This window comes from Dendrobates tinctorius, unplaced genomic scaffold (assembly GCF_039654945.1).
Source record: "Dendrobates tinctorius isolate UK_male_01 unplaced genomic scaffold, ASM3965494v1 ptg000202l, whole genome shotgun sequence".
NCBI classification, from domain to species: Eukaryota; Metazoa; Chordata; class Amphibia; order Anura; family Dendrobatidae; genus Dendrobates; species Dendrobates tinctorius.
The window spans coordinates 509452-530480 of record NW_027361869.1 but is presented as its reverse complement, the minus strand read 5'-3'; the positions used below and the strand labels follow the sequence as shown (position 1 = coordinate 530480).

The following is a 21029-nucleotide window of genomic DNA, read 5'->3' as shown; positions in this document are numbered from 1 at the left end:
CGGGTCGGATGACCAGGGTCACTGAAAGGTCACCAGACCCGCAGATACAGGGGGCTTTGTTCTTCACCACAGGGGGCGTGGCCTCGCCCCCACGTGGCTACGATCGCTCTGATTTGCTGTTAAAAGTGAAACAACCAATCAGAGCGATAGTAATATTTCATCAATGAAAATTGATGAAATATTACAATCCAGCCATGGCCGATGCTGCAGTAGCATCGGCCATGGCTGGAGACCGTGATCCGACCACCCCGCCCCACGACTCACGGGGCCGATCGGCCCCCGATACCGACTGACGGCGGCAATGTGCCGCCACCGTCATCATCGGCTCCCCTCCCCCTTCTCTGTGCTCCCCCCAACTTCCGACCCCCCCCCCCCCCGGTACCTCCGATGTCCCTCTCTGCCTCCCGGTGTCCCACGGTCCCGGACCATGGGCGCCGCCGTCTTGAAAATGTCGGGCACATGCGCAGTCCTCCCGCCGACTGCAATTTCCCTTCATTCTATTTTAATCACTGTGATAAACTCTCACAGTGATCAAAATAGAATGAAAAGTAAATAAACCCCCCGTTTATCACCCCCATAGGCAGGATCAACTAATAAAATAAAGAAATTTTATTTTTCCGTTAGGTTTGGAATTAGGGTTAGGGATGGAATTGGGGTTACGGATAGGGTTAGGGGTGTGTTGAGGTTAGGGTTATGTTAGGGTTGGGATTAGGGTTAGGGATGTGTTGGGGTTAGGACTGTGGTTAGGGGTGTGTTGGGGTTAGGGTTGGAGTTAGAATTGAGGGGTTTCCACTCTTTAGGCACATCAGGGGGTCTCTAAACGTGACATGGTGCAACCATTGATTCCAGCCAATTTTGCGTTCAAAAAGTCAAACAGTGCTTCCCTCCTTTCCGAGCCCCGACGTGTGCCCAAACAGTGGTTTACCCCAACATATGGGGTATCAGCGTACTCAGGAAAAATTGCACAACAACTTTGGTGGTCTAATTTCTCCTGTTACCCTTGGAAAAATAAAAAATTGGGGGCTAAAAAATTATTTTTTTTGAAAAGAAATGATTTTTTTTATTTTCACGTCTCTGCGTTATAAACGTCTGTGAAGCACTTGGGGGTTCAAAGTGCTCACCACACATCTAGATAAGTTCCTTGGAAGGTCTAGTTTCCAAAATGGGTCACTTGTGGGGGGTTTCTACTGTTTAGGCACATCAGGGGCTCTGCAAACGTAACGACGACAGCAGACCTTTCCATCAAAGTCTGCATTTCAAAATGTCACTACTTCCATTCTCAACCCTTACGTGCGCCCAAACAATGGTTCCTCCCAACATATGGGGTATCAGCGTACTCAGGACAAACTGGGCAACAACTTTTGTGGTCCAATTTTTCCTGTTACCATTGGGAAAATAAAAATTTGCGAGCTAAAATATCATTTTTTGATGAAAAAAAATGATTTTTTATTTTCACAGCTTTGCGTTATAAACTTCTGTGAAGCACTTGGGGGTTCAAAGTGCTCACCACACATCTAGATAAGTTCTTTGGGGGGTATAGTTTCCAAAATTGGGTCACTTGTGGGGGTTTCCACAGTTTAGGCACACCAGGGGCTCTGCAAATGTAACATGACGCCCGCAGACCATTCCATCAAGATCAGCATTTCATAATGCCACTACTTCCCTTCCGAGCCCCGACGTGTACCCAAACAGTGTTCCCCACCCACATATGGGGTATCAGAGTACTAAGGACAAACTGGACAACAACTTTTGGGGTCCAATTTATCCTGTTACCCTTGTGGAAAAAAAATTGCTGGCTAAAAATCATTTTTTTTTTAGCAAAAAAAAATGATTTTTTGTTTTCACGGCTCTGCGTTATAAACTTCTGTGAAGCACTTGGGGGTTCAAGGTGCTCACCACACATCTAGATAAGTTCCTTGGGGGGTCTAGTTTCCAAAATGGGCTCATTTGTGGGGAGTTTCCACAGTTTAGGTACATCGGGGGCTCTGCAAATGTAACATGATGCCTGCAGACCATTCCATCAAAGTCTGCATTCCAAAACGTCACTACTTTCCTTCTGAGCCCCGACGTGTGCCCAAACAGTGGTCCCCCCCACATATGGGGTACCAGCGTACTCAGGACAAACTGGACAACAACTTTTGGGGTCCAGTTTCTCCTGGTACCCTTGTGAAAATAAAAAATTGTTCACTAAAAAATAATTTTTTGAGTTAAAAAAAATATTTTTTATTTTCACGGCTCTGCGTTATAAACGTTTGTGAAGCACTTGGGGGTTCAAAGTGCTCACTATGCATCTAGACTTTTCTAGATGCATAGTGAGCACTTTGGGGGCACTTTCCTTAGGGGGTCTAGTTTCCAAAATGGGGTTATTTGTGGGGGAACTCCAATGTTTAGGCACACAGGGGCTCTCCAAACACGACATGGTGTCCGCTAACGATTAGAGGTAATTTTAATTTCAAAAAGTCAAATGGCGCTGTTTCCCTTCTAAGCCCTGCCGTGCGCCCAAACATTGGTTCCCCCCCATATATGGGGTATCGGTGTACTCAGAACACATTGCACAACAACTTTTGTGGTCCAATTTCTCCTGTTACCCTTGCGAAAATAAAAAATAGCGTGCTAAAAAATCATTTTTGAGGAAAAAAAATGATTTTTTATTTTCACTGCTCTGCGTTATAAACTTCTGTGAAGCACCTGGAGGTTCAAAATGCTCACCACACATCTAGGTAAGTTCCATAAGGGGTCTAGTTTCCAAAATGGTGTCACTTGTGGGGGGTTTTCACTGTTCAGGCATACATGGGCTCTCCAAACGCGACATGGTGTCCGATAATGATTGGAGCTAATTTTCTATTCAAAAAGTCAAATAGCGCTCCTTCACTTACGGACCCTGTCGAGCGCCCAAACAGTGGTTTATGACGACATATGAGGTATCGATGTATTCAGGAGAAATTGCCCAACAAATTTTAGGATCCATTTTTTCCTGTTGCCCATGTGAAAATGAAAAAAATGATGCTAAAAGAAAATTTTTGTTGTAAAAATTAAAATGTACATTTTTTCTTTCCACGTTGCTTTCGTTCCTGTGAAACACCTGAAGGGTTAATCTTCTAGAATGTAGTTTTGAGTAGCTTGAGGGGTGCAGTTTTTAGAATGGTGTCACTTTTGGGTATTTTCTGCCATATAGACCCCTCAAAGTGACTTCAAATGTGAGGTGGTCCCTAAAAAAAATGGTTTTGTAAATTTTATTGTAAAAATGAGAAATCACTGGTCAACTTTTAACCCTTATAACTTCCTAACAAAAAAATATTTTCTTTCCAAAATTGTGCTGATGTAAAGTAGACATGTGGGAAATGTTATTTAGTAACTATTTTGTGTCACATAACTCTCTGGTTTAACAGAATAAAAATTGAAAATTTGAAAATTGCAAAATTTTCTAAATTTTTGCCAAATTTCTGATTTTTTGACAAACGCAAAAATTATCAACCTAAATTTACCACTAACATGAAGCCCAATATGTCACGACAAAAACAGTCTCAGAATCGCTAGGATCCGTTGACGTGTTCCTGAGTTATTACCTCATAAAGGGACACTGGTCAGAATTGCAAAAAATGGCCTGGTCATTAAGGTCAAAATAGGCTGGGTCATGAAGGGGTTAACAGTTCCCATCACCAGATCATACACATAGCCAGCAGCTTTTGTTTTGGCCTAAAGATTTTTTCTGTTCTGCCATCATGACAAGGTAGACTCTTCTGGCCGGGCCCTACTCTACTCTAACCCCTTAGTGAAGGATCGAAATTTTTTAAATCTGACCATTGTCACTTTATGTGGTAATAACTCTGGAACGCTTCAACAAATCCCAGTGATTTTGAGACTGTTTTTTCGTGACACATTGTACTTTATGATAATGGTAAATTTAGGTCAATATGTTTTGTTTTTATTTATAAACAATATCAGAAAATTGAGAAAAATGTTAAAAAATGTGCAATTTTCAAACTTTGAATGATTATCCCTTTAATCCAGATAGTCATACCGCACAAAAACATTCATAAATAACATTTTCCGCATGTCTGCTTTACATCAGCACTATTTGTAAAATGTTCTTTTATTTTGTTAGCATTTTAGGAGGTTTAAAAACGTAGCAGTAATTTTTCATTTTATCAAGGAAATTTATCAAATATATTTTTTTCGGGACCTATCCAGGTTTGAAGTGACTTTGGGGGTCCTATATATTGGAAAACCCCCAAAAGTAAAACCATTTTAAAAACAGCACCCCTTGAAATATTGAAAACTGCAGTCAGGTAGTTTATTAACCCTTCAGGTGATTTTCAGGAATTAATGCAAAGTGGCATGACAGAAATGAAAAAGTGTATTTTTACCATCTAAATGTCGCTGGCTTCTGAACAGGTTACAACAGCCGTCAGACTCTAAGGCCACTATTTGGTCATGAATTGCCATGGCAAACATTAGGACCACATAATCATGATCTTAGGGTGCGGATGTGGATAAAGAGGAAGCCCTCACACTCTGAAAACCATTTATATGATGTTGTCACTATTGACAGCAGCATCTAAGGGGTTAAAAAGATTTGGACGGTGCAATCACTGATTGTGGCTGATGCAGCAAGTTGTCAGCTATAGTGTACAGCCAACAGCTGCTGGATTGTTACCTGTATGGGGATGCTATTCTCTTATATCTCACGTCAGTTAAAAGACATATTGGCGGTCATTAAGGGGTTAAAATATCAAATACAATTTAGGATTATTTTTTATTTATTTTTCAATTTTTAAAATGACCAATAATACCACATACACACATACATACCACATACATACACTGTGACTGAATACTACTGTCATGATCCATGCTGGATCAGGACTGATAAAAAGCACAGGTAACCTTTTTTTTTTTTTCTTAAGCTGTGCTTAAGTTTGTTTTTTGCCCCGGTGGCCATTAGGATTAGTGCACTGTGGTGTCGTTTGTTCTAAGTTTGCCCCCGGTGGTGGTGAGCGTCATTGCACTCTGGTTTCTTTAGTTACGTGCACATGATTATAATGCAGGTGTGATTGCTCTGGCTGCTATAAATGAGTCACAGGTGTTGCAATCAGTGTTGGTGATAGTGTTCATTTCAATCAGCCTTGGTGGAGGAAGGAGCTGGAGAGCGTTCCTTGCAGCACTGTCTTAGCCCTGTTGTGGAAGGAGTCATAGGGGATTTCCTTGTAGCTCTGACAGAGCTTGTTGGCAGTGATTCAGGAGGAGAGCTGCATTCTGGTGGTGGACTCTGTTGCCAGGAGCAAGAGCAACAGAGTAAAGCTAAGTGGTGTTTCCCTGTTTGTGGTTTTCCTTAGTGTGTATTAGTACAGCCGTGGGGCCAGTGCCTGCGCCACCCAGCTCCCTAGCAAGGCATAGGTGTAGGGTGTGCTAGGGTGACAGGTTCCTGATCGGCGCCCGGTAGGGAACCCCGGCATAGAGAACGTTAGGAGCGTTAGGGACACTGACTCAGGGGAGTGCAGGAGGTCTCCACGTCCCCTTTCCCTATCGCAGGGCCCACCGTTGTAACTGTATTCCCTTCCCTTGTCTTGTTGTTTTAGTTACCGGCCTGCGGGCTGTGTCACACAGGACTGTATCACGTGCCGCGCCTTGTTGGTTACAGTTACCGGCCTGCGGGTCACGTCACACAGGACGGGTCCACGTGACAACTACAATACTGATCATTAATAAAAAAAAAAATACTATCACCATAAGTGCCATTTTACACAGAAGATCTGTACTTAGTATGCAGTGTCTGTGTACAGGCAATACAATGATCACCGGTGACATTATACACAGGAGCTCTGTATATAGTGTCAGTATACAGGAAATACAGTGATCACCAGTGACATTATACACAGGAGCTCTGTATACAGTGTATAGTGTACAGGTAATAAGGTAATACAGTGATCACCAGTGACATTATACACAGGAGCTCTGTATATACTGTCAGTGTACAGGTAATACAGTGATAACCAGGGACATAGTACACAGGAGCTCTGTATACAGTACCAGTGTACAGGTAATACAGTGATCACCAGTGACATTATACACAGGAGCTCTGTATACAGTACCAGTGTACAGGTAATATAGTGATCACCAGTGACATTATATACAGGAGCTCTGTATATACTGTCAGTATACAGGTAATACAATGATCACCAGGGACATTATGCACAGGAGCTCCATATATAGTGTCAGTGTACAGGTAATACAGTGATCACCAGTGACATTATACACAGGAGCTCTGTATATGGTGTACAGGTGATAGTGATCACCAGTGACATTATACACAGGAGCTCTGTATATACTGTCAGTATACAGGTAATACAATGATCACCAGGGACATTATGCACAGGAGCTCCATATATAGTGTCAGTGTACAGGTAATACAGTGATCACCGGTGACATTATACACAGGAGCTCTGTATATAATGTCAGTGTACAGGTAATACAGGGATCACCGGTGACATTATACACAGGAGCTCTGTATATAATGTCAGTGTACAGGTAATACAGTGATCACTAGTGAAATTATACACAGGAGCTCTGTATATAGTGTAAGTGTACAGGTAATACATTGATCATCAGTGACATTATACACAGGAGCTCTGTATATTGTGTATAGTGTACAGATAATACAGTGATCACCGGTGACATTATACACAGGAGCTCTGTATATAGTGTCTGTGTACAGGTAATACAGCGATCACCAGTGACATTATACATAGGAGCTCTGTATAAAGTGTATAGTGTACAGGTAATACAGTGATCACCAGTGACATTATACACAGGAGCTCTGTATATAGTGTCAGTGTACAGGTAATACAGTGATCACCAGTGACATTATACACAGGAGCTCTGTATATAGTGTCAGTGTACAGGTAATACAGTGATCACCAGTGACATTATACACAGGAGCTCTGTATATAGTGTATACAGTCATATGTTAAAGTTTGGGCACCCCTATTAATGTTAACCTTTTTTCTTTATAACAATTTTGGTTTTTGCAACAGCTATTTCAGTTTCATATATCTAATAACTGATGGACTCAGTTATATTTCTGGATTCAAATGAGGTTTATTGTACTAAGAGAAAATGTGCAATCTGCATTTTAACAAAATTTGACCGGTGCAAAAATATGGGCACCTCAACATAAAAGTGACATTAATATTTCGTAGATCCTCCTTTTGCAAAAATAACAGCCTCTAGTCGCTTCCTGTAGCTATTAATGAGTTCCTGGATCCTGGATGAAGGTATTTGTGACCATTCCGGTTTACAAAACAATTCTAGTTCAGTTAAGTTTGATGGTCGCCGAGCATGGACAGCCCGCTTCAAATCATCCCACAGATGTTCAATGATATTCATGTCTGGGGACTGGGATGGCCATTCCAGAACATTGTAATTGTTCCTCTGCATGAATGCCTGAGTAGATTTGGAGCGGTGTTTTGGATCATTGTCTTGTTGAAATATCCATCCCCTGCGTAACTTCAACTTCGTCACTGATTCTTGCACATTATTGTCAAGAATCTGCTGATACTGAGTTGAATCCATGCGACCCTCAACTTTAACAAGATTCCCGGTGCCGGCATTGGCCACACAGCCCCAAAGCATGATGGAACCTCCACCAAATTTTACTGTGGGTAGCAAGTGTTTTTCTTGGAATGCTGTGTTTTTTAGCCTCCATGCATAACGCCTTTTTGTATGACCAAAAAACTCAATCTTTGCTTCATCAGTCCACAGGACCTTCTTCCAAAATGTAACTGGCTTGTCCAAATGTGCTTTTGCAGACCTCAGGCGACTCTGTTTGTGGCGTGCTTGCAGAAACGGCTTCTTTCGCATCACTCTCCCATACAGCTTCTCCTTGTGCAAAGTGCGCTGTATTGTTGACCGATGCACAGTGACACCATCTGCAGCAAGATGATGCTGCAGGTCTTTGGAGGTGGTCTGTGGATTGTCCTTGACTGTTCTCACCATTCTTCTTCTCTGCCTTTCTGATATTTTTCTTGGCCTGCCAATTCTGGGCTTAGCAAGAACTGTACCTGTGTTCTTCCATTTCCTTATTATGTTCCTCACAGTGGCAACTGACGGGTTAAATCTCTGAGACAACTTTTTGTATCCTTCCCCTGAAAAGCTATGTTGAATAATCTTTGTTTTCAGATCATTTGAGAGTTGTTTTGAGGAGCCCATGATGCCACGCTTCATAGGAGAATCAAATAGGAGAACTACTTGCAAGTGGCCACCTTAAATACCTTTTCTCATGATTTGATACACCTGGCTATGAAGTTCAAAGCTCAATGAGGTTACAAAACCAATTTAGTGCTTCAGGAAGTCAGTAAAAAGTAGTTAGGAGTGTTCAAATCAAGAAAATGATAAGGGTGCCCATACTTTTGCACCGGTCAAATTTTGTTTAAATGCAGATTGCACATTTTCTGTTAGTACAATAAACCTCATTTGAATCCAGAAATATAACTGAGTCCATCAGTTATTAGATATATGAAACTGAAATAGCTGTTGCAAATACCAAAATTGTTATAAAGAAAAAAGGTTAACATTAATAGGGGTGCCCAAACTTTAACATATGACTGTATTGTATAGGTAATACAGGGATCACAGTGACCTCATAATACACAGGAGCTCTATATATAGTGTCTGTGTACAGGTAATACAGTGATCAATGACATTATACACAGGACCTCTGTATATAGTATACAGTGTATAGTGTCAGTGTACAGGTGACACACTGACTCACCAGTGACGTCTCTAGCTGAAGTTCTTCATCTTTGCGTTTCTTTTTAATCCAGCACAGACCGCATCACTTCTTTCAGCCAGGACTCGTCTCTGCTTAAAATAACAGTTATCTAGAGCACCACTTCCAGAGCACATTCCCCACTTTTTCCCTTTCTTCTACACTACACGTCTGAATACAGATGTTCACCCACCATTAATATATAATTGGTTATTATGCAACCCACCATTCCAAATTTAAATAATAATCTGCCACTGTGCCCCCACTATTTGTACATAGACACTTTCCACATTTAATATATAAATTAATTAGCACCTGTACTCTTTCCCCCAAAGCTTTGCCAGTCACTTTATCCTCAACGCCCCCCACTATGTGCCTCCCGCTCTAACCCTTAAACCCGATTCATTATAGTTACATACCCCTTCTGCCTCAATTCATTGTCATGTCTTCTCTCTCTCACCTTCTATTCATTATCAACTGCTCTTCCCCACATTCAATACATCATTTACTCCCCCACCCTCGAAATTCATCATTATTTGCTCTCCCCACCTTCAATTCAATTGTTGTCCCCTGTGCCTCACTTCATTTGCAGTCCCCATCCCCCCTCACTTCATCATTTGCAGCCCCCTATCATTTCATCATCTGCAGTCTCACCCCCCCACCTCACCCATTTAAAAAAACAAAAACTTTTTTTTTATACTTACCTTAGTCGTTCCCGGGGCGTCTAGTGTTTTCAGCAGTGAAGCAGCTAGAATGTATGGGATATAGTGGGGACATGAAAGGAGCCCATACATTCTAGCGCATTCACTACTGAGACGGCTAGAATGTATGGGCTGTAGTCGTGACCTGCCGTCAGCCCATACATTCTAACTACAGCCGAGCAGGAGCTGCGCAGCCAACTAGGTAAGACAGCTGTGGACAGCTCCAAAAAGGCTCCTGGGCCTCAGCGCCGACGTGTGTGCCGCAGTGCACAGTATTTTAGTGCATAATGGGGCCCGATCCGCAGAATCACAAGAGTGAGGCCCCGGAACTGCGAACCCCTTTGTGTACTGCTGCTGATCAGGCCCCATACAGCAATAAGGGCAGTAATGCCCTGATGGCGGCCCTGAGTGTGGGCCTCGAAACCACTGTATGTGAGGTGCGCTTACATTGTCTACAACAGTGGGTTAACTCTTTCACTCCTTTGCAGGATTATGATCTATGTGTGAACTGCTACAACACGAAGAATCACGAGCACAAGATGGTCAAATGGGGTCTGGATGATGAGGGCAATAGTCAAGGAGAAGCCCAATCCCAGAGCCCTCAGGAATCGCGGCGACTGAGCATCCAGTCACTGGTGCATGCCTGCAAGTGTCACAACGCCAAATGCTCGCTTCCTTCGTGTCAGAAAATGAAGAGGCGTGTTCAGCATACAAAGCGTTGCAAGCGCAAGACAAATGGAGGGTGTACTGTCTGCAAACAGCTTATTGGCGTGTGTCGCTACCATGCAAATCATTGCCAGGAGAACAAGTGCCCCGTTCCTTTCTGTCTCAACGTCAAACAGAAGCTGCGGCAGCAACAGATCCAACACAGACTGCGGCAGGCGCAGCTGATGAGGCGGCATATGGCTACCATGAACCCACGGACAGTTCCTCAGCAGCCGCTACCTTCCCCTACACCGGCAACTCCTGTGACGCCCACGCAGCATCCCCACACTCCGCAAACCCCACAGCCTGCCCCTCAGCCGTCTCCTGGAGGAATGGCCTCACCAGGCTTCCCTAACGTGGCCAGGACTCAGGTAATGCAATGATCACCGGTGATATCATACACAGGACCTCTGTATACAGTGTATAGTGTTAGTGTACAGGTAACACACTGACTCACCAGTGACGTCTCTAGCTGAAGTCCTTCATCTTTGCGTTTCTTTTTAATCCAGCACAGACCGCCATTACTTCTTCCAGCCAGGACTCGTCTCTGCATAAAATAGCAGTTATTTAGAGCACCACTGCCAGAGCACACTCCCCACTTTTTCCCTTTCATCTACACTACACATCTGAATACAGACGTGCACCCTCCATCTATATATATATAATTGCCTTAAATTGTCTGTCATCCACTTCCGTCTGGATGTCCCCGAATCCCACAATCCACTGCTCCGCACCGGGAGTACGCCGACCGCCATTTTGGTACACCTAAGCGATGCTGCTCGGATCCAGGACGCAGCTGCGATCCCGACGGCCATTGGAATCACAGCCGCCGCTGGGATCCCGGCCACTGCGCATGTGTGAATTCAGTTGCTCTATCTGTTCATATATGAACTGCGTCACAGCATGTCATTGCTGTGATGCACCTGTCAGCGGACTCTGCATTGGTGTACATAAAAAAAAGGTTACACTTACAGCCTGTCACTGGACCTAAAACATACACATTACAGTGTGTTACTGGACCTAAAATAATACACGCTACAGCATGTCGCTGGACCTACAAAAGACACATTACAGCGTGTCGCTGGACCACTGGACCTAAAATAATACACTCTGGTGGCGCCGCACTCCATCTCCAGCACAGGCCGCAAGCCACGGTCTTTCCAGCCAGCTGGCCGCCGCCAGGAGCCCGGCCGCCGCTGAACCCTCCCGCCGCCGCCTGCCCACCATGTACATACACACACACGTACATACACACACATACTCACACACACACCCCACACACACACTTCCCTCCCGATGCGATAGCATCGGGCACACCTCTAGTTAATATATAATTGGTTATTATGCAATCCACCATTCCAAATATAAATAATAATCTGCCACTGTGCCCCCACTATCTGTACATACACTTTCCCCATTTAATATATAAATTAATTAGCACCTGTACTCTTTCCCCCAATTCATTGCCAGTCACTTTATCCTCAACGCCCCCCACTATGTACCTCCCGCTCTAACCCTTGCCTGATTTATTATAGTTACATGCCCATTTTACCTCAATTCACTGTCATGTCTTCTCTCTCTCTCAACCTCTCTTCATTATCAACTGCTCTTCCCCACATTTAATACATCACTTACTCCCCCATCCACAAAATTCATCATTATTTGCTCTCCCCACCTTCAATTCCATTGTTGCTCCCTGTCACTCACTTCATCTGCAGTCCCCATCACTCCGACTTCATCATTTGCAGTACCCCTTACTTCATCATCTGCAGTCTCACCCCCCCACCTCACCCTTTTAAAAAAAACAAAAACTTTTTTTTTATACTTACCTCAGTCGTTCCCGGGGTGTCTAGTGTTTGCAGCAGTGAAGCAGCTAGAATGTATGGGATATAGTCAGGACCTGAATACATTCTAGCGCATTCACTACTGAGACGGCTAGAATGTATGGGATATAGTCAGGACCTGCCGGGAGCCCATACATTCTAACTACAGCCGAGCAGGAGCTGCGCAGCCAACTAGGTAAGACGGCCTTGGACAGCTCCAAAAAGGCTCCCGAGCCCCAGCGCCAACGTGTGCGCCGCACTGCACAGTATTTTAATGCACTATGGGGCCCAATAAGCAGAAGCACAAGAGTGGGGCCCTGGACCTGCGGGCCCCTCTGTGTACTGCTGCTGACCGGGCTCCATGCAGCAGTAAGGGCTGTAATGCCCTGATGGCGGCCCTGAGTGTGGGTTTGGAGAGCACTGTATGCGAAGTGCACTTACATTGTCTACTATGGTGGGTTAACTCTTTCACTCCTTTGCAGGATTATGATCTACTAGCTGAAGAGCCCGGCGCTGCCCGGGCATAGTAATTAACTGTGGTTAGTTGTAGCAAATTATAATTATCCTCCATCCCATAGTCCCATGCCCATATACCCATCATACATATCCACCATCCCTTAGGCCCGTGCCCATACACCCATCATACACATTCGCCATCCCATAGTCGAGTGCCCATATACCCATCATACATATCCGCCATCTCATAGGCCCGTGCCCATATACCCATCATATCATACATATCCTCCATCCCATAGTCCAGTGCCCATATACCCATCACACATCCTCCATCCCATAGTCCCATGCCCATATACCCATCATACATATTCTCCATCCCATAGTCCCATGCCCATATACCCATCATACATATTCTCCATCCTATAGTCCCATGCCCATATACCCATGATACATATTCGCCATCCCATAGTCGAGTGCCCATATACCCATCACACATCCTTCATATCATAGTCCCATGCCCATATACCCATCATACATATCCTCCATCCCATAGTCCCGTGCCCATATACCCATCATACATATCCGCCATCTCATAGTCCCGTGCCCATATACCCGTCATACATATCCTCCATCCCATAGCCCAATGCCCATATACCCATCACACATCCTCCATCCCATAGTCCCGTGCCCATATACCCATCATACATATCCGCCATCTCATAGTCCCGTGCCCATATACCCATCATACATCCTCCATCCCATAGTCCAATGCCCATATACCCATCATACATATCCTCCATCCCATAGTCCCGTGCCCATATACCCATCACACATCCTCCATCCCATAGTCCCGTGCCCATATACCCATCATACATATCCGCCATCTCATAGTCCCATGCCCATATACCCATCACACATCCTCCATCCCATAGTCCAATGCCCATATACTCATCATACATATCCTCCATCCCATAGTCCCGTGCCCATATACCCATCATACATATCCGCCATCTCATAGTCCCGTGCCCATACACATATCCGCCATCCCATAATCCCGTGCCCATATACCCATCATACATATCCTCCATCCCATAGTCCAGTGCCCATATACCTACCCATCACACATCCTCCATCCCATAGTCAAACAATATGACATCATAATGAGCGGCGGCGGGGCTTGCAACCTATGATGACATCAGCGTCGCCATGGCAACCGTTGTGACATCATAATGAGGGGCGGGGCTTGATACGCAAACCCCACAGCCTGCCCCTCAGCCGTCTCCTGGAGGAATGGCCTCTCCAGGCTTCCCTAACGTGGCCAGGACTCAGGTAATGCATTGATCACCAGTGGCAATTGACGCGCCCCAGAGGCCGTGGGATACTCGGCGCTGGGCCTGTTAACTTCAGTGGGAAATGTCACAGTGGCGGTGACCCGGTCCGTGGCCCCAGGCGGTCATGTAAAAGGGGTAGAATTGATGGGGATAAAGTTTATGAAGTGATTTGTGACGCCACCTGTGGTTTCTGGTCAGATTTACCAGCGCTGCAGTGTTGCTTCTCTGGGACAGATGTTGTGGTGCAGCTGAGATGTAGAAGCTCTCCATAGGTAGAGCTGTAGTCCCAGGGCAGATGAAGTGAGTTGGTAGATGGTGAGGAAGTGTGGAGTGGAGTATGTAGCAGAGCTGGGTGTGAGGCATGGAAAGAATGTGTAAGACACAATTGCATGTAGTTCCAAAGGGCTTTACTCATGGTTCCGGTGCACACAGATGCCCGCTTCAGTGCTGCGTCCTCCAGGTGAGGGGTCCAGTCAACTTCCAGACAAGATGAAAGTCTTAGTTACTCACCGGTTAACGGTATTTTTCGGAGTCCATGACAGCACCACCTGAGAGAGGGGATCCGCCCTTCTTAGGAACAGGAAAACCTACAGATACAAAAAGGGCGGCACCTCTCCCACGCATCAGTTGGATTACAGAGTATAAAAAGAGGACCTCCAAGGTTAATGCATGATTATATGTACAACAATATTAATACTTAAATCTTTATCACCCGTGGATATGTACAAAGGGAAGACGTGCACACCCAAATTAACTAAGGGAAGGGAATCTATGGGTGCTGTCATGGACTCCGAAAAATACCGTTAACCGGTGAGTAACTAAGACTTTATTCGGTCGTCCATGACAGCACCACCTGAGAGAATTACAGAGAGTAATCACTACTTTAGGGGGGGACTACAGCCTGCAGAACCCTGATACCGAAGGAAAGGTCTGCAGAGGCACCCAAGTCTAGTCTATAATGACTATAAAAAGTGCTCGGAGAGGACCAAGTGGCCGCCTTACAAATCTGGTCGATGGAGACTTCCGATCTCTCGGCCCACGAGGTCGCCACGGCTCTGGTGGAATGCGCCTTCAATTTCTCCGGAGCTACTCTACCTTTTGAGGCATAAGCTAACGAGATTGCTTCTCTAATCCACCTGGCTAGTGTAGATTTGGACACCCTAAGACCTTTCCTAGGGCCTTGGTAGGAGACAAAGAGGGCATTGTCTTTCTTCCAGGGATCGGTAGCCGCTAGATACTCCAAGAGGCATCTCCTAACATCTAAAGTGTGTAGCTTCTCCTCTTTCTCATTAGTTGGATTAGGGAGGAAGGATGGAAGGACCATTTCCTGCGACCTATGAAAGCTGGAGGCTACTTTTGGTAAATACGCTGGGTCGGGTCTAAGTATTACCCTATCCTCTTTTACCTGAAGAAAAGGTGGGCGCCTAGACAATGCCTGAATGTCGCTTACCCTACGGGCTGACGTTATGGCTATTAGGAAAGCTATTTTGAGGGACAGGCTCCTAATAGAGGCTGACGAGATGGGTTCAAATGGCGATTCTGTCATAGCTGTGAGGACTAGGTTCAAATCCCATGGCGTGAGTCTATTCTTTACTATTGGTCTGGATCTACTCGCTGCTTTGATAAATCTATTGACCCAATAATTAGCCGCGATGTTGCAGCTAAAGAGGGCCCCTAAGGCGGATACCTGTACTTTAAGGGTACTGGTGGAGAGACCCAAGTCCAGCCCTTTTTGTAAAAATTCCAAGATCTGGCCTATGGGGACGGAATCATTAGTATTTATATTTGAGCTTTCGAGGAACCTCTTCCAAATTCTGACGTAAATCTTAGTTGTCACCACTTTCCTACTTTTTAGTAGAGTGTCAATTAGGTCTGGGGAGAAGCCTTTACTTTCTAGCAGTGACTGCTCAAATTCCACGCCGTGAGATGTAGGCCAGCCACCTGAGGGTGGAAGACCGTGCCCTGGGACAGAAGGTCCGGGATGTCCGGGAGAACCCAAGGATCGTCTACCGACATGATCCTGAGGTTCGAGAACCATGCTCTTCTGGGCCAGAACGGGGCGATGACTATGACCTTTGCCCTGTCTTTCCTGATCTTCCTCAACACCAGAGGAAGTAGAGATAGGGGAGGAAAGGCGTAGGCTAGCCTGAAGTCCCATTTTATCAGTAGCGCATCTACTGCCAGAGGAGTCTCCCTGGGATTTAGGGAGCAAAACTGTGTCGTTTTCGAGTTCTTGGTGGCGAATAGATCCACCTCTGGCTGACCCCATCTCTGCACAATCTGAACGAAAATGGAGGTGTTCAAGGCCCACTCTCCTTGTTTTAACAGATTGCGGCTTAGGAAATCTGCCGCGACGTTCTCTTTCCCTCTTATGTGAAGAGCCGTGAGAGATAAAAAATGACGCTCTGCTAGCTGGAACAACTGTCCTGCCACATTCATCAGAGTTCTGGATCGAGTTCCGCCTTGGTGGTTGATATAGGCCACGGCTACTCGATTGTCCGAGAGAACTCGTACGTGATGGCCCTGTAGATACATAAGGAGCTCTTTAGCTGCGAGTACTACCGCTGTTAATTCTCTCAAATTAGAAGACATTTGTATCTGATCTCGTTCCCATAGGCCCTGGACCAGAATTTCCTCCATATGCGTCCCCCAACCGGAAGGACTTGCATCCGTGGTGACCACGCGGGTAATGTTATACTCCCAAGGGACCCCTCTAGACAAGTTATTTCTTTCTAGCCACCACTCCAGGGACTCTATTGTGTTTCTGGATAAGGTCAGTCGACCTTCTAAATTACCCCCCAGGATTCTCTGATACCATAAAACTTCGCCCTGTAGAGTTCTCGTATGAACTTGGGCCCACTGGACTGCGGGAATGCAGGATGAGAGGGAACCCAATAGGGACATGGCTTTCCTGAGGGACATGGAGGGGTTGTTGGAAGCGTTCAGGACCCGGCCATGCAGGTGCAGCAGCTTCTCTGGGGGCAGACAGCATTCCTGCTTTTTAGAATCTAGGGTTAGGCCTAGAAATTGTTGAATTTTTAATGGCTGCAAACGGGATTTTTTGATATTAAGTAGCCATCCCAACCGCTCTAGAGCCGCCGTTGTTTTCTGTAATTGTTCTAAACACTGCTCGGCTGAACTGCCTATTATAAGGAGGTCATCTAAATAGGGGACGACTAGAATGTTTAGCTCGCGCAGATGGGCCATCACCTCTGCCATCACTTTGGTGAATACTCGGGGCGCAACCGCCACCCCGAAGGGTAGGGCCGCGTACTGGAAGTGCTGGATTGACCCATCCAACTGAACCGCCAGTCTAAGGAAAGATTGGTGTGCTAGACAAATCGGTATATGGTAGTAAGCGTCTTTCAGATCTAGGACCACCATGAAGCAGTTTTGAAACAGCATTTTTATTGCGGTGTTGTTTCCATTTTAAATGGACGTACAACCAGGAATTTATTGAGGGCTTTGAGGTTAAATATAGCCCTAAATGAGTCGTCCGGTTTACGGACCAAGAACAGGGGGGAATAGAAGCCTTTCCCCCTCTCTTCCTCTGGAACTCTCGTCAGGACTTTTTTGTCCAGTAGCTCGAGGACCTCGGTCTCCAGGGCAGCTTGTTCTAGCGGGGAAGATTTGAGTGGAGTTACCTTGAACCGATCTTGGGGAACGCAGGAGAACTCTAGGTGCAGTCCTGTAGCTATCACCCCCAGTATCCAGCTGCTATTCGAGATTCTGGCCCAGGCCGGGTAGAAGGCAGATAATCTTCCTCCTACCGGAGCCACTAGTCATTGGGGTGGCTTCTTATTATCCCGTGATGGACCTTCTTGGCGCCCCCCTTCTCCATACATGAAGCCCGTACCTCTGGTTTTTTTGTTGTCCCATCTGTTCTGATCTCTGGCCTGTCTCCTGCGGGAATACCCTTTCCTAGAAAAGGGACGTCTCCAGGATGTTTTCGGCAGACTCGGAAATTTCTTTTTCTCATCCCCGGCTTTCTCTAATAGTTCGTCTAGAACGGAGCCGAACAAGTATTCACCCTCACAGGGGATAGAACAGAGACGGGACCTGGCTTGGATATCTCCCGGCCAGCATTTTAACCAGAGGGCTCTTCGGGCCGAATTAGACAAACTTGCAGACCTGGCCGCCATTCTTACTGAGTCCGCCGAGGCATCTGCCAGAAAGGCAGCAGCATTCTGGATAATTGGAAGAGACTTACGGATGGAGGCTCGCGAGGTTCCATCCTTTAGCTGAGAGTCCAATTGATCCAGCCAGACCATCATGGATCTGGCTGCGCACGTGGCTGCTATTGCTGGCCTTAGGGCGCCTGCTGACATCTCCCATGTGCCCTTTAAAAAGGAATCTGCCTTTTTATCTAGGGGGTCTTTAAGGGAGGCCATATCGTCGAAGGGTATAGATGACTTTTTTGAGGCCTTAGCTACCGCTGCATCCAGCTTGGGGGCCTTATCCCATCGACTTACTATTGGGTCCTCAAAGGGGTATCTACGCTTGAAAGCAGGCGGCATAGAACCCCTTTTTTCCGTTTTTTTCCACTCCCTGTCTATCAGGTACTGGACTCTTTCGTTTAGTGGAAAAGTCCTTTGTTTTCTAGGGTCTAGACCCCCGAACATAATGTCCTGAGCAGACAGTTCTGTCTTTTTTTCTTCTACCCCCATGATTGACCTTATGGTTTTAATTAATTTATCCATTTGGTCCAAGGGGAAACAGAACCGGCTGGAATCCGCTTCGGAAGAAGAAGAGGAGGCCGAGGACTCTGAGGAGATATCTTCCTTCCTAGGGCCGACTGAAGACTCTGAGCCTGAAACACTAGCTCGTCTTCTTTTAGAAGAATCTTCTTTTGATAGGGCTTTAATTTCAGTCCTGATTAATTGCCTCAGGTCTGTAGCGAAGCTTGGAGCTTCTTCCGCTACCTGCATAAATAGGGAAGAGTGTAAGAGTCTGATACTCCACTCACGTTCTACCCCTCATCTCCGTCCCTACCGTCTGTCTCACGCAAGACTGACACAATCTCTTGGGGTGGCCATCTGGTAAGGGGCAACTACAGAGGGCACATTCCTTGTGCTTCTGCTTCCCTGTGGCCTTCTTCCCCTGAGAATCAAACACATAAGGGGACACTGCATCAGGGTACATTCTCGTAGATCTCTTACCCTTGCAGATGAGGACAGGTACCGGATCATGGGGGGCTGCAGGAGGATCCTTTGACCTAGAGGAACTGCTGTGGCTCTGTCCACTCGAACGTCCCTCCTTCCGCCTCTTAGGTTGGTCACTGGGGCGCTTTGCCACGGGCTGCACCTCTTGTGGGTCCATGGGGGCTTCTGTTGTGTCCATCGCTGGGCCTCCAGAAGCACCTCAGCAGCAATGCCTTCTGTCTTAAGAAGGCTCCCCCTCCGGATTAGCAGGAACTCTGTCCGGTGTTCGGGCCCCCCATTGGACCGCTCCTCGCGATCCTCCCCCTCCCCTTCAGGTGCCCGGCCCCCTCAGGCGGCGGGCGCGCATCGGCGCGCGTCCACCACAACAGGAAGCCGGCCGGCATCCAACTTCCGGTTTCGGCGCTAGGCCCCGCCCCCTTCACCGCGTCACTGCGCCGCCGGCTCGGAACCGCCGCTCCCTTTGTGGGACACCGCTGGCGGCGCCCGCCCGAACGGACCGTACCCCCGGGGGAAGGAGACACAGGGGGGCACCGCTTACCTCACCGGCCCCGTGGAGAAGGCGACCGCCGGACCCTGTCTCCGCCTGCTCTTACCACTGCCGTGGAAATCCTACCCGGACCCACCGTGGCGCATCCAGGGCCCCCAGCGAGACCGAGGTAGGAGAACCCCCCGCTACCTGAGTCGGTCCGCTGGCCTGGGATTCGGTTATCCATGACGGACGATCTGTAGGGAGTTCTGTCCTTGTTAGGAACAGGAAACCAACTGATGCGTGGGAGAGGTGCCGCCCTTTTTGTATCTGTAGGTTTTCCTGTTCCTAAGAAGGGCGGATCCCCTCTCTCAGGTGGTGCTGTCATGGACGACCGAATAAATGCACATTTCCAGCTTTCCCTGTCAGTGTGTGCCTTTCCTGGTCATTACCAAACAATTTGCTGCTTAAACTCCTTCCTTCCACTCCAGCATTTCACAGTTGTCGTTCTAGGCCAGCAGCTGCGAATCCTGTTCAGACAACGCCTCACCATTTCTGTGATTCAATATAGCGCCTTTCCAGTCGGATCAACTGTGGTAGGGGCGATGGTCCATAAAGTAACCAACGCTATCGGCTTGCTAGTGGCACCCTGAGGAATGCGATCTAGGCTAGGGGCCGTTCCCTTTGTGCGCAGTCTGGTTCCTTCTTCCACCTGACGGCAGTCGGTGTGGAACGAAACCCTACGGGATACACTTTCCAACCGTGTCTCTGGAAGAACCAATCTCTCCCATGGAGAACCTTCCTTTTAAGTCCACTTCGTACGGCAACTCCTGGTGCAAGTCAGGAGCTGCTCAAAACACGTCCGTCTGCTCCCCTCCCTCTAAGGGAACTAACCTATCTAATAATTCTAGCATTCTCCCTCCTAAACTACGCTCCACCCACCTCCCAGCACTCTTCGTGTTCCGAGCAGGGAGCCATAAAGGGTGCTCTGCTACACTTCTGGTTTGTGTGGGGAGTGGGTGTTGGAATTTGGTCGGTGCACTCGCCTTATCTGGTTGTGGGATACCACACCTCTGGGTGAGGTGCAGTATCTCTGTGGTGACTGGACCCTCAGGGGCACCATACATTATTCACAGGAGCTGTGTATATAGTGTCTGTGTACAGGAAATACAGTGATCACCGGTGATATCATACACAGGACCTCTGTATACAGTGTATAGTGTCATTGTACCGGTAACACACTGACTCACCAGTGACGTCTCTAGCTGAAGTCCTTCATCTTTGTGTTTCTTTTTAATCCAGCACAGACCGCCATCACTTCTTCCAGCCAGGACTCGTTTCTGCATAAAATAACATATTTACCTAGAGCACCACTTCCAGAGCACATTCCCCACTTTTTCCTTCTCTTCTACACTACACATCTGAACACAGACGTGCACCCACCATTAATATATAATTGGTTATTATGCAACCCACCATTCCAAATTTAAATAATAATCTGCCACTGTGCCCCCACTATCTGTACATAGACACTTTCCACATTTAATATATAAATTAATTAGCACCTGTACTCTTTCCCCCAAAGCTTTGCCAGTCACTTTATCCTCAACGCCCCCCA

At 46.6% G+C, this 21029-nt stretch overlaps 1 protein-coding gene across 3 annotated transcripts in view; it reads left to right on the top strand.

Annotated features, from left to right (window-relative positions):
• Window positions 1-21029, top strand: part of LOC141057033 (uncharacterized) — a 140270-nt gene that overhangs the window by 112741 nt on the left and 6500 nt on the right. For all 3 annotated transcript variants that reach the window (XM_073553527.1, XM_073553525.1, XM_073553526.1), the window contains exon 2: window positions 9957-10544. In XM_073553527.1, the coding sequence (XP_073409628.1) occupies window positions 9957-10544 (588 nt within the window). The remainder of the gene's footprint in view (window positions 1-9956; window positions 10545-21029) is intronic.